The sequence below is a fragment of the Lactuca virosa genome, chromosome 1 (assembly GCF_052849685.1).
Source record: "Lactuca virosa cultivar CGN04683 chromosome 1, Lactuca_virosa_CGN04683_v6, whole genome shotgun sequence".
Lineage (NCBI taxonomy): Eukaryota > Viridiplantae > Streptophyta > Magnoliopsida > Asterales > Asteraceae > Lactuca > Lactuca virosa.
The window spans coordinates 149,673,052-149,688,156 of NC_136426.1; the positions used below are offsets into that span (position 1 = coordinate 149,673,052).

At 33.9% G+C, this 15,105-nt stretch overlaps 1 protein-coding gene and 1 long non-coding RNA gene across 17 annotated transcripts; one reads left to right on the forward strand and one right to left on the reverse strand.

The window, feature by feature from the left end:
• Nucleotides 1-7,263: 7,263 nt before the first annotated feature.
• On the reverse strand, nt 7,264-10,988 carry LOC145160109 (uncharacterized). 16 transcript variants are annotated; one of them, XR_013738037.1, is made up of 7 exons: nt 10,247-10,988; nt 9,453-10,174; nt 8,891-9,266; nt 8,444-8,751; nt 8,276-8,339; nt 8,082-8,164; nt 7,266-7,941 (listed from the first exon to the last, which is right to left on the reverse strand). It is a non-coding gene; the product is annotated as an uncharacterized LOC145160109 (long non-coding RNA). The 16 variants fall into 16 exon arrangements; XR_013738027.1 differs by having other exon boundaries at nt 7,267-7,941; nt 8,082-8,339; nt 10,247-10,351; nt 10,607-10,988; XR_013738026.1 differs by having other exon boundaries at nt 7,267-7,941; nt 8,082-8,339; nt 9,453-9,739; nt 10,063-10,174.
• A 318-nt stretch (nt 10,989-11,306) lies between these two features.
• LOC145122011 (protein FAR1-RELATED SEQUENCE 5-like) lies at nt 11,307-14,316 on the forward strand. Its single transcript, XM_079057692.1, has 5 exons — nt 11,307-11,345; nt 11,455-11,506; nt 12,098-13,495; nt 14,064-14,203; nt 14,287-14,316. Exons 1-5 carry the CDS (start codon nt 11,307-11,309, stop codon nt 14,314-14,316), a joined length of 1,659 nt encoding a protein of 552 aa, XP_078913818.1.
• The last annotated feature ends 789 nt before the right edge of the window (nt 14,317-15,105 follow it).

Below are 15,105 nucleotides of genomic sequence, written 5' to 3' on the forward strand. Positions count from 1 at the left end.
GTAGATTATTTGATATTTTGATTTATATTTTGTTTTAACATGATATTTAAATGATATTTTGATTTATATTTTTGATTTACCATAATATTTAAATTAACATAATAAATATCTAATATTGATAATTCAAAAAAAATCTATGATTAATGATAACTTCATTTTATTACTTCTTTTCCTAGTTTATTTTAGTTCATTACATCTCATTTTAGTTAATCTTCATGCGTATTTTCTCTTGTTGTTATTTCTCACCTTTATCGGGTACTTTCTAGTCTTTTGAGCTTAATTGCAGGATTTATCGAAGGCTATTCAACATGAAGGAATGCGGGAGCTTTGGAAGCTTGCGGTTTGCTCGTGGGCTTGAAGTGGTGCAATTAGGCTTATTGTCAACATGATGATGGAGCAAGTTGGGATTAATCTTTGTTGAAGAATGATGATGATGTGAAGATAATTTGAGCCATAAAAGATCAATGATGAATGGGCCAACTTGGGAAACTTTAGAATATACACTTGGGCTAACAAGAACCTTACATGTGGGTTGGACCAAGAAATAGAGGAGCAAACTAGAAGACCAATCAAATGGGCCAAATAACCTACTCAGTAGCATCCACGCGGTCCACATAGAAAAATAAATGGTCTGCATGGATCGTGCTATGAAGGACCCGGATTTTAGTCTTTAGCCTCTATTTGGGTAAAGTTGGTGGAATACTTTTGGGAAACTTTTAGATTCGATTTCTCTCACTTTTCTCTGGAGTTCAGAGCTGGAAGAACACCAAGAACATTATGAAGAACATCTTTTCACTCTAAAATCTTGGTACATGTTTGGTACAATCTATTTTTATTTTAGTTTCTTGAGTTTAGCCATGCTAGGATAAACTTCTTTTGGTTGACTTGGATGTAATTTCTTGAATGATTTGGTTATTTTGAAGAACTCCATGAACATGTGTTGAATATCTATGATTATATTTTCTATGAAAACTTCCTTCATGTTTATATATCTCTAGTCATGAATATTTATATGTGGATATTATTTTTGTTGATTAAATTCTTTGCCAAGTAATGGGTCTTCAATTTAAGAAGCAACAATTGGTTTAAATGTTTGTATTCATTTCATTTTGACTAAGAAAATATTCTCTCCATTGTGGTAATGAAAGAAATAGATTATTATTTGGATTTGTTGACTCTTAAAATCTAATGATAATTGATTTTCACAAAATTACATGTTTCATTAGTTTTGTGACTTTGATTTAGGAAATGTGCTATGAGCTTCTCTAGTCATTTTAATACAAAAGAAGAGTTTAGGCAAGTTATGCTTATAAATTGCTATAGCCAAGTTCGATTATAAACACAAGTATTGCATCTTGGTATTCTCATGATTATTTAACTAAATGTTCAAGTAATAAAAGTCCAAAGTCAACCATCTTTCTCTTATTGATTTTACATCAAACTTTGCTTTTGTTGAATTGTGTTTTTTTTAATCTTAGTGTAATTCTTCTTTTCTTTTAAACGTCTCAAAAGATCAAAATCCCCAAAAAAAATTTATTTTAATTTTGCAAGTATTTGTATAACAAGATTTTTATAGAAGTAATAAATTAAACCAATCTTTGTGGATACAATCCCTTTACCACTATACACTATTTTAGTATGTGATATTAAGGGTACGTATTTTGTTGGCATTGACAACCACCAATTAATATTAACTAGATGAGGAGCCCCGCGTTGCGGGGATGGAGCTAAACAGATACGATCATATTTGGCATCCGGTGCTTCTTATGAAAATGAAGATTTATATAGTAATTTATGGACAATTTGTTTGTGGAACGTCATGGCTTCGCTATGAATTTTGTAAAAAATATTAGTTAACTAGTAGAATGCAAACTATCCTGTTTAAGTGTTTATGATATGTTGTTGAGTCTACATCAATATGCGTATTTGCAACTTAAAGCGGTTGAAAGCATGAACGTTGCATAGTTGATATTGGTGTGAAGACATAAAGCAGGTAAAACTTTTGGAATTTTCCCACAAGTCAGTGTTAGTCCCAAATCAATGTAAGTAATATCCAAGAATAAAACATATAAAAACCAATGTCGGTTAATTATTAACCTGGTAAGTTTGATATATGCAAAAACATTATGAAGGGATCCTTGGACATTCCCAACAAACTGCAACAATCACGAAATCAACCAATAAATTTCAAATGACAGTCAATCATTTATGGATACTATTGATATATGATTGATAAATATTATTTCAATTGTTGCACAAATACATTACGTAGGTCTTATATACATTACATAATTCGGTTACAGAATTGGAAAATATATCTTGAAATGAGCACGTACAATGAAAAATGATGATTAATTGATAATAAACTACCTGTTGGGCAACTTCTCCAGTGAAAAGATGCCAGTAATGTATTGCAATGTAGACATTAGCAACCCCAAACAGTAATTTCCATCTGAAACTATTGGACGTTATGTTGACGTTTGTCATATTAACTTTTTGTTATATGATGGGTCTGTTAGAGTTAGTTACTCAGGGCTGTTAAAAGATGGTTTAATCACAGTTAATTAACTTAACTAGCATTAGTTAGTTGTTAGATGATGAGTTAGTAGTTAGTTAAGTCTTTCTTGTATATAAGTCTTGTACTCTGTATTCATTGAAAAAGTAATTCAATACATTGAACATTTTGGTTCTTCTATCTTGTTTTACTCTGATAATATGGTATCAGAGCACTTTTCCTCTTTGCTTCCGCATTCATCATATCAATTATTCTTAATCATTGATTCTTCAACTTTTTTCTGGTGATTCATACTCTGTTTTTCATCTCTTTTCTTGTGATTTTTGAGATTTGATCATGTCTGATCCAAATCCTTTGGTTTCTACACCTAGTTCTTCACAAAGTGGTGCTGGATCATCTGATGATCCGTATTACATTCATCATTCTGATAACCCTGGTGCATTGCTTGTTAATCAAGTTCTCACAGGGGACAATTACGCCTCTTGGTCACGATCGATGACAATTGCTTTATCTGTGAAGAACAAACTTGATTTTGTTACTGGAGATCTACCACGACCTTTGCCTACTGAAGTTAATCGCTTAAAGTCATGGAATCGAAATAACAACATTGTTATTTCCTGGATCTTGAATTCAATATCAAAAGAGATCTCTGCTTCTGTCATATATTTGACTACTGCTTCTGCTATCTGGAAGGAACTGAAGGAACGTTTTCAGCAAAGCAATGGTCCGCGTATTTTTCAAATTAAGCGTGATCTGATGAATCTCACTCAAGGAGATGATTCAGTAAGCACTTATTTCACTAAATTGAAGATTCTATGGGAAGAATTGTCTAATTTTGAAGTTTATTGCACCTGTGGTTTGTGTACTTGTGGAGGAGCGATATCCATCGAACACACGATGATGTTCTTGATGGGATTACATGAGAAGTATGCTCAAATTAGGGGACAAATTCTCCCACTGGATCCAATTCCTACTGTTAATCGGATCTTTTCTCTATTAATTCAGGAGGAACGTCAAAGAGAGATAAGTATTGCTTCTATCAATAATTCTCCTATTGCTTTCAATGATCAAAGTAACTCAAATTCAAATCAAAGGTTTAAATCTTTTCAACGAATCGATCATCTCCAGTTTGTTCTCATTGCAAAAGATCTGGTCACACTGTTGACAAATGTTATAAACTCCATGGTTTTCCACCTGGTTATCGTTCTAATCAAGGCAATCCACGTGCTAATGTTGTTTCTGATCAAGCTTCTGTTCCAGTCAACAATGTCAAGGAGGATAATACAAGTGATTCCATTACTAATCTTACCACACAACAATGTCAACAATTACTAGCAGTTCTTACAGGTCAACTTGCTTCTATTGCTTCTATTAACTCTGTTACTGCTGCTGATGACAAAGAATCAGGTACTCATTATGTTCTTACTTGTGAGTCTGGAAATTACCAATCTAAAATTTGGATTTTAGATACTGGAGCAACTAGACATGTGTGTAATAATAAAAAGGTTTTCATAAACCTCAAACGAATCTTTGGAACCAAAGTTCGTTTACCAAATCATATGCTCATACAAGTAGAATATATGGGAAATATTAAGATCAATGAGAATATTGTTCTTCAAAATGTTTTATATGTTCCTCAATTTGAGTTGAACTTGATCTCTGTGTCCATGTTAGTTGCAAACAAGATGATTAAAGCATCATTCTATCACAAATCGTGCTATTGTGAAACAGATTTCAACCAAGAAGCAGATTGGCACGGCTAGGGTTGAAAGTGGACTCTATTTGCTTAAAGATATGATTGAAGAAGTTCATGTTCATGTTGTGTCTCTTCAACATTGGCATCAAAGACTTGGCCATCCTGCAAATGAGAAACTCAAGTTCATTGATAGTTGTTTGTTTTATAATAAAGATTTGAATAAACATGTTTGTACTGTGTGTCCTTTGGCTAAACAAAAGAGATTGAAATTTGTCTCTCTTAATCATGTGGCTGATAAATCTTTTGATCTAATTCACTGTGATATATGGGGTCCTTATCATGTATCTGATTATAAAGGTTTCAAATATTTTGCTACAGTTGTGGATGATTGTACAAGATTCACGTTGACATACTTTCTTAAGCATAAATCTGAAGTACAAGGAATTATTCCAAAGTTTTTTGCAATGGTGTCAACACAGTTTAATAGCAAAATCAAAGTGTTCAGATCTGATAATGCTAAAGAATTAGCATTCAAAGAATTTTTCAACAATGAAGGAGTCATTCATCAATTTTCATGTGTTGAGAGGCCTCAACAGAACTCAGTAGTGGAAAGAAAACATCAACATCTTCTTAATGTTGCTAGAGCTCTTTTCTTTCAATCTAAAGTTCCTACTTCTTTTTGGTCTGAATGTGTTTCTTGTTCCACTTTTCTCATTAATCGAACACCATCTAAACTTCTCAAATACCTTACTCCGTATGAGAAATTACATAAATGCCCTCCTGATTTTTCAAGGTTTAGATTTTTTGGTTGTTTGGCTTTTGCTTCAACGTTACCTAGTTCCAGAAATAAATTCACACCAAGGGCAAGATGTTGTGTCTTTATTGGTTATCCTATGGGCATGAAGGCTTATAAGTTGATGGATATTGAAACAAAAGAAATTTTTGTTTCCAGAGATGTTACATTCCAGGAGGATATTTTTCCTTTTACACATTCATCAAAGAATCTTTCTCACAATCCTTTTGATTCCATAGTTATTCCCAATTCCTATAATATAGATGATTCCTTTCAAACAGATCAGGATTCTTCTAGTTCTTCTCCTGTTTCTTCCTTACCTCCACATCCTCAATCATTTTCACCTAATTCATCGTCACAATCTTCTGAGCCATCACAACAGCCTACAAGACCAATTCGAGCACGTAGACCACCATCTTACCTCCAAGATTATCATTGCAATCTTATCAATAACATCATTGTGGAAAATAGACCAAAATACCCTTTATCGGATGTTGTGTCTTATTCCAATTTATCACCACAATACAAGGCTTACACTCTCGCCATCTCTTCAGAAATTGAGCCCAAGAATTACAAAGAAGCTTCTCAATCTTCTGCATGGGTCAAAGCTATGCATGAAGAGTTGCAAGCATTAGAAGCCAATCACACCTGGACCGTTGTTCCCTTACCCTTTGACAGAAAACCACTAGGCTCAAAGTGGGTTTATAAAAACAAAAGGAAGTCAGATGGCACTATTGAGAGATATAAGGCCCGTTTGGTTGCCAAAGGGTTCAATCAGCAAGAGGGTATTGATTTTTTGGACACATTTTCCCCTGTGGCAAAAATGGTTACTGTCAAGATCTTATTAACTTTAGCTACTCAAAATGCATGGCCTCTTATTCAATTAGATGTGAATAATGCTTTCTTGAATGGCGATTTAGATGAAGAGGTTTATATGCAATTGCCCCAAGGCTACACTCCTTCAGCCATTCATTCAGCCAACAATACTTTGGTTTGTAAACTACATAAATCTTTGTATGGCTTAAGACAAGCTTCTCGCCAATGGTACTCAAAGTTTTCTTCTTTCTTAATTTCTCAAGGATTTATCCGATCAAAAGCAGATTATTCCCTTTTTTATAAAGGAGTTGGCAAAAGTTATATGGCCTTATTAGTCTATGTTGATGACATAGTCTTAACTGGAGCTTCTATGTCTGAAATTAATGCCATTAAAGAAAGCTTATGCAACACATTTAAGTTGAAAGACGTGGGCAAACTTCAACATTTTTTGGGATTGGAAATTGCAAGGTCTGCACAAGGGATTTTTCTTTCACAAAGACAATATACTTTGAAGTTACTTGAAGATACAGGTAAATTGGCAGCTAAACCAGTTCAATACCCAATGGAGCCTGCTTGCAAAACTTCTAATTTTAAGGGACTTCCATTACAAGATCCTGCTTCTTATAGACGTTTGATTGGTCGTTTGATGTATCTAACTATTACACGTCCGGATATCACCTATGCTGTAAATCGGTTAAGTCAATTTGTTACAAATCCTAAAGTTCCTCATATGCAAGCTGCAACTCATCTTCTCAAGTATTTGAAGTTGAATCCTGGACAAGGATTATTTCTTTCTTCAAATAGCTCCTTGAAGATTCGTGCTTTTTCTGATTCTGATTGGGCAGGATGTTCAGACACTCGAAGGTCCATGACTGGTTTTTGTGTTTTCATTGGTGATTCCATGGTTTCTTGGAAGTCAAAGAAACAAACAATTGTGTCCAGATCATCAACAGAAGCAGAGTATCGGGCCCTTGCTGTTACTACAACTGAAATCGTTTGGCTTCATCATTTACTCACTAATTTTGGGGTGTACCAACATGACCCAACTGCCATCTTTTGTGACAATGAATCTGCAATTCAGTTAGCTCTTAATCCCACCTTCCATGAACGAACTAAACATATAGAAATAGATTGTCACTTCATTCGTGACAAGATTCTTGATAAAACAGTGAAACTCTTACCTATTCGAACAACTCATCAACTTGCAGACATATTTACCAAGCCCTTACCACGTCATAAGATGATTCCGATTATGTCCAAGATGGCTCCGCACAACATTTTCCAGAGCTCATCTTGAGGGGGGGTATTGGACGTTATTTTGACTTTTTTCATATTGACTTTTTGTTATATGATGGGTCTGTTAGAGTTAGTTACTCAGGGCTGATAGAAGATGGTTTAATCATAGTTAATTAACTTAACTAGCATTAGTTAGTTGTTAGATGATGAGTTAGTAGTTAGTTAAGTCTTTCTTGTATATAAGTCTTGTACTCTGTATTCATTGAAAAAGTAATTCAATACATTGAACATTTTGGTTATTCTCTCTTGTTTTACTCTGATAATAGAAACTATCATCGAGAACTGAATAGTTAAAGCCAATTTACGGATTGATAGTTCAGGAGAAATCAAAAACAACAATTCGTAGTTATATACCCTACTCATTCCCCTTTTCCTGATCAACTTGGAATTCTTTGAAACCTACAAACAAAAAAAAGAAAAATCAAATAACAAATTTTAAGCCATATTGATTTAAATCAAAATAAGCAGAAGAAAATTGACGGAAAGAAGGAGGGTAGACAAAAGAAATAGAAAACGGTGGAAACAACTGTTCTGCTTCTTTGACAAAGCCACCACCGCCTCTGCTTCGGAACTGAGGAGCAGGCAAGTGTTACATGTAATTATCCCCAAATCGCAAATAGTTAGTGAAGATGGACACGTAAATGAAACTCAAATCAAACAAAATCGCTTCTTCTCCTTCACACATGTATTAGGTAAAACGCCGGCGTATCGCTCGGTGATCTGCTTGGTCTATGCCTCCGGTCGTGCGTGTGATTTAATGCAATTATGTTGTTGATTAATTTATTGAAGTCAATGCTGCAAGCTTCTAGAACAACAAACCATCACCTATTTCCCGTTTTAGGATGGAATGTCGGAATGAAATGGAATTCCAAAGTCATTTGAAACAAAACCCAAGGTTAGATTTTGGCTTATTTGTTTATTTGCTTTAAAAGAAAAGAAGAACATAATGAAATAATTTAACTCACTGGATCAAGATCTTGTTCCTGCCTTGTTACATTGAAGCGTTGGACAACAGTTTTTGATGTGATTCCCATCGTAAGAAGATAACCTTGAGCCAGTGGCATGGTTTTCACATGGTACAATTAAAAGATAAAGACATGGGCAAAATGGTCAAAAACTGATTTTTTTAATTATTAAAGTAGAAGGAGAAATATTATACTTTCTGGTTATCGATCCTTCCGAAGCCATACGGGTGGTCATAGATTCAACCCCAGCACTAATACCTATTTATATAAAACCAATTCAAAAAAATAGGAAAATAATGATGTGTGCATGTGAAATAATTTTTGAATAATAATTGAAAAGTAATTGAAATAAATGTACTCACTGATATCATACATCCCAGCTTTAATAGCTGCAGTTACATCACCTTAAAGGAACCACCCTTGGTCTTGTTTCTAGCTTCAAATATGTGCCCATAATATCCAGCTGTGTAACCATTCCAATCAATATGTTCCTAAATCATGATTTCGTTTCTAGTTTCCAATCAAAAGAGATAAGAGTGGGAATGTGGGATGATCAGGAAAAAAAATTATGAAATTATCCTTTTTATAAAGACCTTGTATTTTAGTTGGATGGAATGGAATTTGAAATTTTTAGATAACCATCTTTCTTTTCCTTCCTGAATCCTCCATACTATATTAAAAAAAATATTAATTATTATAAAAAATTAAACAAAAGCCAAACTGAAACTTGCCTACCCTTAGATATATTACATTTTTGTATGCAAATTTATAATATTATATATAGTAGTACATAAACAATGTTAAAATACCTTGAGGTTTCTGTAAGTAGGCTTTCTCACACCATCATGCCCTGAAACGAAATTAAAAAATAGAATCCTAGAAAGCAAAAAACAAAAACATAACAATACATCACCATTGTATGAAAAAGGGCAAATATGGAAAATCAAGTCAAGGATACTTAAACTCGCATAATCATTCGGTAATTGACATAAGTACGAAGCACCGCATAACTATTTTAACAAAGTCAACATATATTGAGAAATAGAATAAGCAAAAGTACCATTTCACCCCCCAAAAGTTTATAAAACCCCACAGCCCCATTTGAATCAGACCACCATCTTCCTCACGAAAAAAGACTTGTAAATTTAATGCAACTCATGGACTTCTCTTGATATCAACTCCAACCTGTAAAGATATAAAAGTACAACTATTATTGCTGTTAATACAACTATTTTCCGTAGTCTATATTACCTAATTCCATTCTTGTTTTTGAAGTTTCCAGACCAGCATCTTGCAGATTCATTAATGCTTTAGTTTTTTTTTACCCAATAAATAATTTACAGGAATAAATTAGAAGGAAATCACGGTTACCTGCATATAAGCACCATGAAGCTCTTTTTCCATCTTCCTAATAGAATCTATAGGTGAACCATACACAAAGTTCATAGAACACAAAAAGAAGAAGATTGACAGATAAAAATAATCCCCCACCATTCATGATAAAGTTATTCACATATCATTCACAAATTGATAGGTATTGATCTAGGTTTGTTTAAAATGGTATCTTAGATACGGCAATAGCATTTGTTTAACAAAAACATTACCACTTCAACATGGTCAACAAAAACACCTTCTCCTCACAGTCAAACAACCAAGTCCTGCAAATATGTAAACCAAATGCTTCACTCGTTATGAGGTGCTACTGATTGGCTAAAGCATGAGCATGGAACTACAGTTTGGAAAAATTTATCACTCTATGAATGATTTATATATAATTCGCAACTATGATGAAGTATTGAAAAAGAAATTAGCATAATCATCCCTAATAACCCAAACATTTATACAGACCAGTAAGGCACGTTGTGAACAGTTTCACTAACAGCAAGGCAAATGACTCCATAACCAAAGAAAGAAGCAAGAACACCGATCAGAAGAACAACCCATGGTGTATATTTTTTAGAAGCAATGCCTAGAAGTATACCAACATTTTCCCCAAAATCATTAGCGACACCGAGAATTTTAAGCTGTTGGGAGATTGCTACAGTTCGTGTTACATCTTTGAGCCCATGCATATCATCTTCAACAAACACCATCTGCAAATCTAGGGTTTTAAAATATAAAAACATCTGCAGTGGATGGTGGCAAGAAATCAAACAAAAACTCACATCTACATTTTAAGGATGGTAGCTGAAGACGGTGAAGATGAGAAACGGTTTTGATGGGGCGATGTATGGTTGAGAAAACGTTCTACCGTCGCACACCACGGCCATCTGAAGAGCAATGCGAATGTAAAATGAGCAACCCCAACTTGAAAAATCTATTCGACTTTATATGGGTATCTATAAATACAGCTCATTAACCAACGGATTCGGTAAGGAAGAAATCACACAACGTTACGGTTGTTTCTTAGAGAGAAACGTAAACAGAAGGGTGAGCAAAAGAACTTCGTTTTCCTCTATGATGTGCACCGATTTAGAGATGGCAAGGGGGTAGAGGGAGCATAGAAGAGAGAAGATGAATCGTACGTCATATTCATCGTTGTCGTCGCGCTATTCCCATCGTCAACGACAAATATTGGAGAGATCGCGAAGAAAGAAAGGCAGAGGAAGCTTCAAAGATGAATTCTGACCACCAATGGTTGCCGCCGCTATAGGTTTCTTCACTGTTGACGTCGCCAAGTTGGACGAATCCGTTTCTCGGTATTGGTCTGCACCTAGGTCGATGTCGGCAGAGAGAAGGGAAGCAATTGGAGGCGGTGACGGGTTCGTTTGATGTTGAAGATGGATGAGTCTATGTTGAAGATCGATGAGTCTGAAAAAACCACCACCGCCTCTGCTTCGGAGCTGAGGAGCAGGCAAGTGTTACATATATGTGGATTAAAATCATTGGAGGGCAAAGGCGGTGGAAGATATGTGTCTTAGGAAACGCATAGACCCATACAGCTAAAGAATTGACAAAATGGCGTAAAATGCCCCACACAAAAACCTACAACAACAAAGTCAGAAGATAACACATATTCATAAACAAAGGACCAGTTTTGCCAAAAAGGTTGGATGTTTACTATCCCTAACAATGGTTCTTCTTTAATATATATATATATATATATATATATATATATATATATATATATATATATATATATATATATATATATATATATATATATGGAAAAGTGAATATATGTTATAGCCCCACCTAAGCTTAGATACAAAAACATACAAAACTATGTCGTTTGTTAAGGGTTTTCCAAAAAACAATTGCTATGTACGTGATTTGCTGAAAGAAACGAATCCTCCATAAAAAAAAATTACATAATACCTGAATCAATTTTTTTTCAAACGACTTTCTTTTGATTATTCATTATCGTGTGTAGTTTTGTGAAATTCTCCAAGTTCGATTGCTACGTGAATTCCTTGGTTTCTCAGGTACGTGATTTTTTTTTTCAAAATCTTTTGTTACGTGAAGTTTATAGAAGTTCAATTACAGTATTTAGGGATTCACTTTGGAGTTTGCCCTAGCGTAAGAAAACACACACGTAGGTGAATGAAATATAATTAGTTAATTGCATTAAATTCAAAAGTGATAGGTTTCTTCTAGAATTTCCAATACCTAATAATTGACACTCTCATTTAATGTTTTTCATTCATACAATAAAGACTTGAGTACGTAATTAACCTTACAATTACACTTGCAGGTTTATATCATTCAATGCATTTTAAATTACCATTCAATTCTAGTTTTTATATTGAAGCTTTCCTGATTTTTTTTTCATTATTGTTGATCATTTTAATTTACCATTCAATTCTAGTTTTTATATTGAAGTTTTCCTGATTTTTTTTTCATTATTGTTGATCATTTTAATTTACCATTCAATTCTAGTTTTTATATTGAAGTTTTCCTTTTTTTGTCATTGCTGTTGTCTGATTAGTAACAATTGCTTCTCATTGTTTCTATTTGTGCAACATATGAATCTGGAAAAATAAATGGGGTCGATGTGAACGTTGATTGTGACAAAGATGAAGTTAATGATGAAAACATTTTGGGAAAGGTTTTCGATACAACCGATGATGCGTATGCCTTCTATAATGATTATGCATTTGTACATGGATTTGGTATGCGTATTCATACTACACACAAAAATAAGGAAACAAATGAACCTTATCGGAAGATACTTGTATGCGACAAAGAAGGTTTTAAACGGGAGGACGGTAATACTTCAAGTGGACATGAGAAAAAACGTCGTAGAGAATTTAGAGTCGGATGTAAGGCAATGCTTCGAATTTCAAAAAAGAAGGATGGGAAATGGTTTGTGGACTTGTTTGACGACACACACAATCATGAATTGAGCATCACACCAACGAAGGTGATGAAGCATCGGTCTCATGCGAAGTTCCACCGTACAGTGGAATGTAAATCTCTCATGGTGCAACTTAATCAATCAGGGTTAAAACCTTCTCAAATTAAAAAGGCCATTAATGCAATGAAAACCTCAAATGAAGTTGATGTAACTTCAAAACAATACGTTGATGTATTATCTAAGCAACGAAAACACAACAGAGGAAGGGAGTTCTATGGACTAATAAAACATCTACAAGATAAAGCATTGGTGGATAATGGTCAGTATTATGTTGTGGATTTGTGTAGTGACGGGCGCCCTAGAAATATTTTTTGGGCTGATGGAAGATCAAGAGACGATTTTACTAAATTTGGAGATGTTGTTGTGTTTGATGTCACTTATATGACAAATAAATTCAAGATGCATTTTGCTGCATTTACTGGAGTGAACCATCATGGACAGTCTATACTTTTTGGTGGAGCGTTGCTAGAAAATGAAAAGGAAGAAACTTTTGTATGGTTGTTTGAGCATTTCCTAAAATGTATGTTTAGCAAGTATCCGAAGGCTATTATTACTGATCAAGACAAAGCTATGGGAAATGCAATAAAAAAAGTGTTTCCAAACGCTCGACATCGCTTTTGTGCGTGGCATATAAAAAAGCATGAATTGGAGCACCTCCGACCGTACGTTGCCCGTTATAGTGATTTTCAAGAATCATATAAAGAATGGGTAATGAGTGACACAATTGAAGAATTTGAAACTAGGTGGGAAGTTATACGTGATAAGTATAAACTCGAAAACAATTGTTGGATAATTGATATGTATAACCAACGAATACATTGGGCTAAAGCCTTCTTAAAGGATATTTTCTTGGCCGGTATGACAACAAGTGGACGAAGTGAGAGTATTAATTCATTTTTTGATGATTTTGTTAACTCGAGTACCATGTTGAATGATTTTTTAGTACAATATGACAAAGCAGTTGCTTCACGAAGGGCCGCCGAAGAATATGAAGATTTTACGACTATGAACTCGAGGTCGGTTCTTTCCTCAATACATCCAATTGAAGCAAAGGCAGGTGAGTGTTATACTCGAAAGGTTTTTGAGATTTTCAAAAAAGAATGGATAGAAGCTACTAGCAATTTAACGCATGAGACTCTAAGCAAAAGTACAGAAGAAATCAAGTATCGAGTTGGGCAACTGGACGTTGACAAAAAATATTGGCAGATTGTTAGCTTTTGTTTGTTAAACAAGATGCATGTCACATGTTCTTGTGCTAAGTATGAGACATGTGGGATTTTATGTAAACATAGCCTATATGTGATGAAGAAGAGGCATGTTAACACACTTCCGAGTCACTACATTTTACCTCGGTGGACCCTTAATGTTAGGTATAAGGTGGGTAAACGTAGCATCGGACTCGAAGAAATGAATAACGAAAATGGAGTTAGTCCGTTCAAATTTTAATAAATTAATTGAACAAGCAAAACACTCCCCTTTAGAAATAGAAAACGTCAATAACATATTGATAAAGCTCTTACAAGATCAAGCAATCTGGAAAAAACCTATACCGGTTGAGAACGTATCTCAAGGTTCTTGTGTGAGAATTTCATAAGTTGATATGATGCCTCAATTATCTGTACGAGATCCCCTTGGTCCAACTAACACAAAAGGGCGTCCTAAAATTGCTAGTAGAATCAAGTATTCTTTAGAAGTGCCAAAAAAACGAACATGCTCTTACTGTCAAGGATTGGGTCATTATGCTACTAGTTGTTCTAAAAGAAAGGTACTTATAGTATTAACTTACTTTTTCATGATTTTAGAGTTCTTATATTTATATAATAATCTATTTATATTTTCATGTAACAGGTAGATGAATCGTTGCAAGAGAAAAAATGATGAGATATGTAGTTGATGTGAGAAAGTGAAAAATGTAGATGGTTCATGACATTTTGTTTTGGTTAATTGTCCTCTTTTTCCAATTTTGGTTCATTATTCTTTTTTCTAGTTTTGGTTAATTGTCTTTTTTTTCAGTTTTGGACATAAATCATATAAGCTGCTATTTTGGAATGAAAATTTTGAATGGTTAATGCTATTATGTGTAAACTATGAAAGTACGGGGTATTTTGTGTAAAAAATGAAAGTACGATGCTATTATATGTTAAAAATGAAAGTACAGGGGTATTATGTGTGAAAAACAAATGTACGATGCTATTATGTGTGAAAAAAGAATGTATGATGCTAATATATATTAAAAATGAAAGGACAAGGGTATTATGGGTAAAAAATGAAAGTACGATGCTATTATATGGTAAAAATGAAAGTACGGGGGTATTATGTGTGAAAAATAAATGTAAGATACTATTATGTGTACAAAAGGAATGTACGATGCTATTATATATTTAAAATGAAAGGACGGGGTATTATGGGTAAAAAATGAAAGCACAATGCTATTGTTGGTTAAAAATAATAGTAGGCTGCTGTTAAAGGATTGAAAAAGAAAGTATATTGTATAAGTGTTAAATATAAACTTAAGCTGCTATTATTTGTTAGAAATTAATGCCTTATTAAGACTTTTGCAATGAGTTGAAAGTGTAACTATGTTAATAGGAAGATTTATTCAAATATAATGTTGTTAATAAGTATAATGCAACAGTAACCGAATCTACTAATCAACATAGTCTTTTT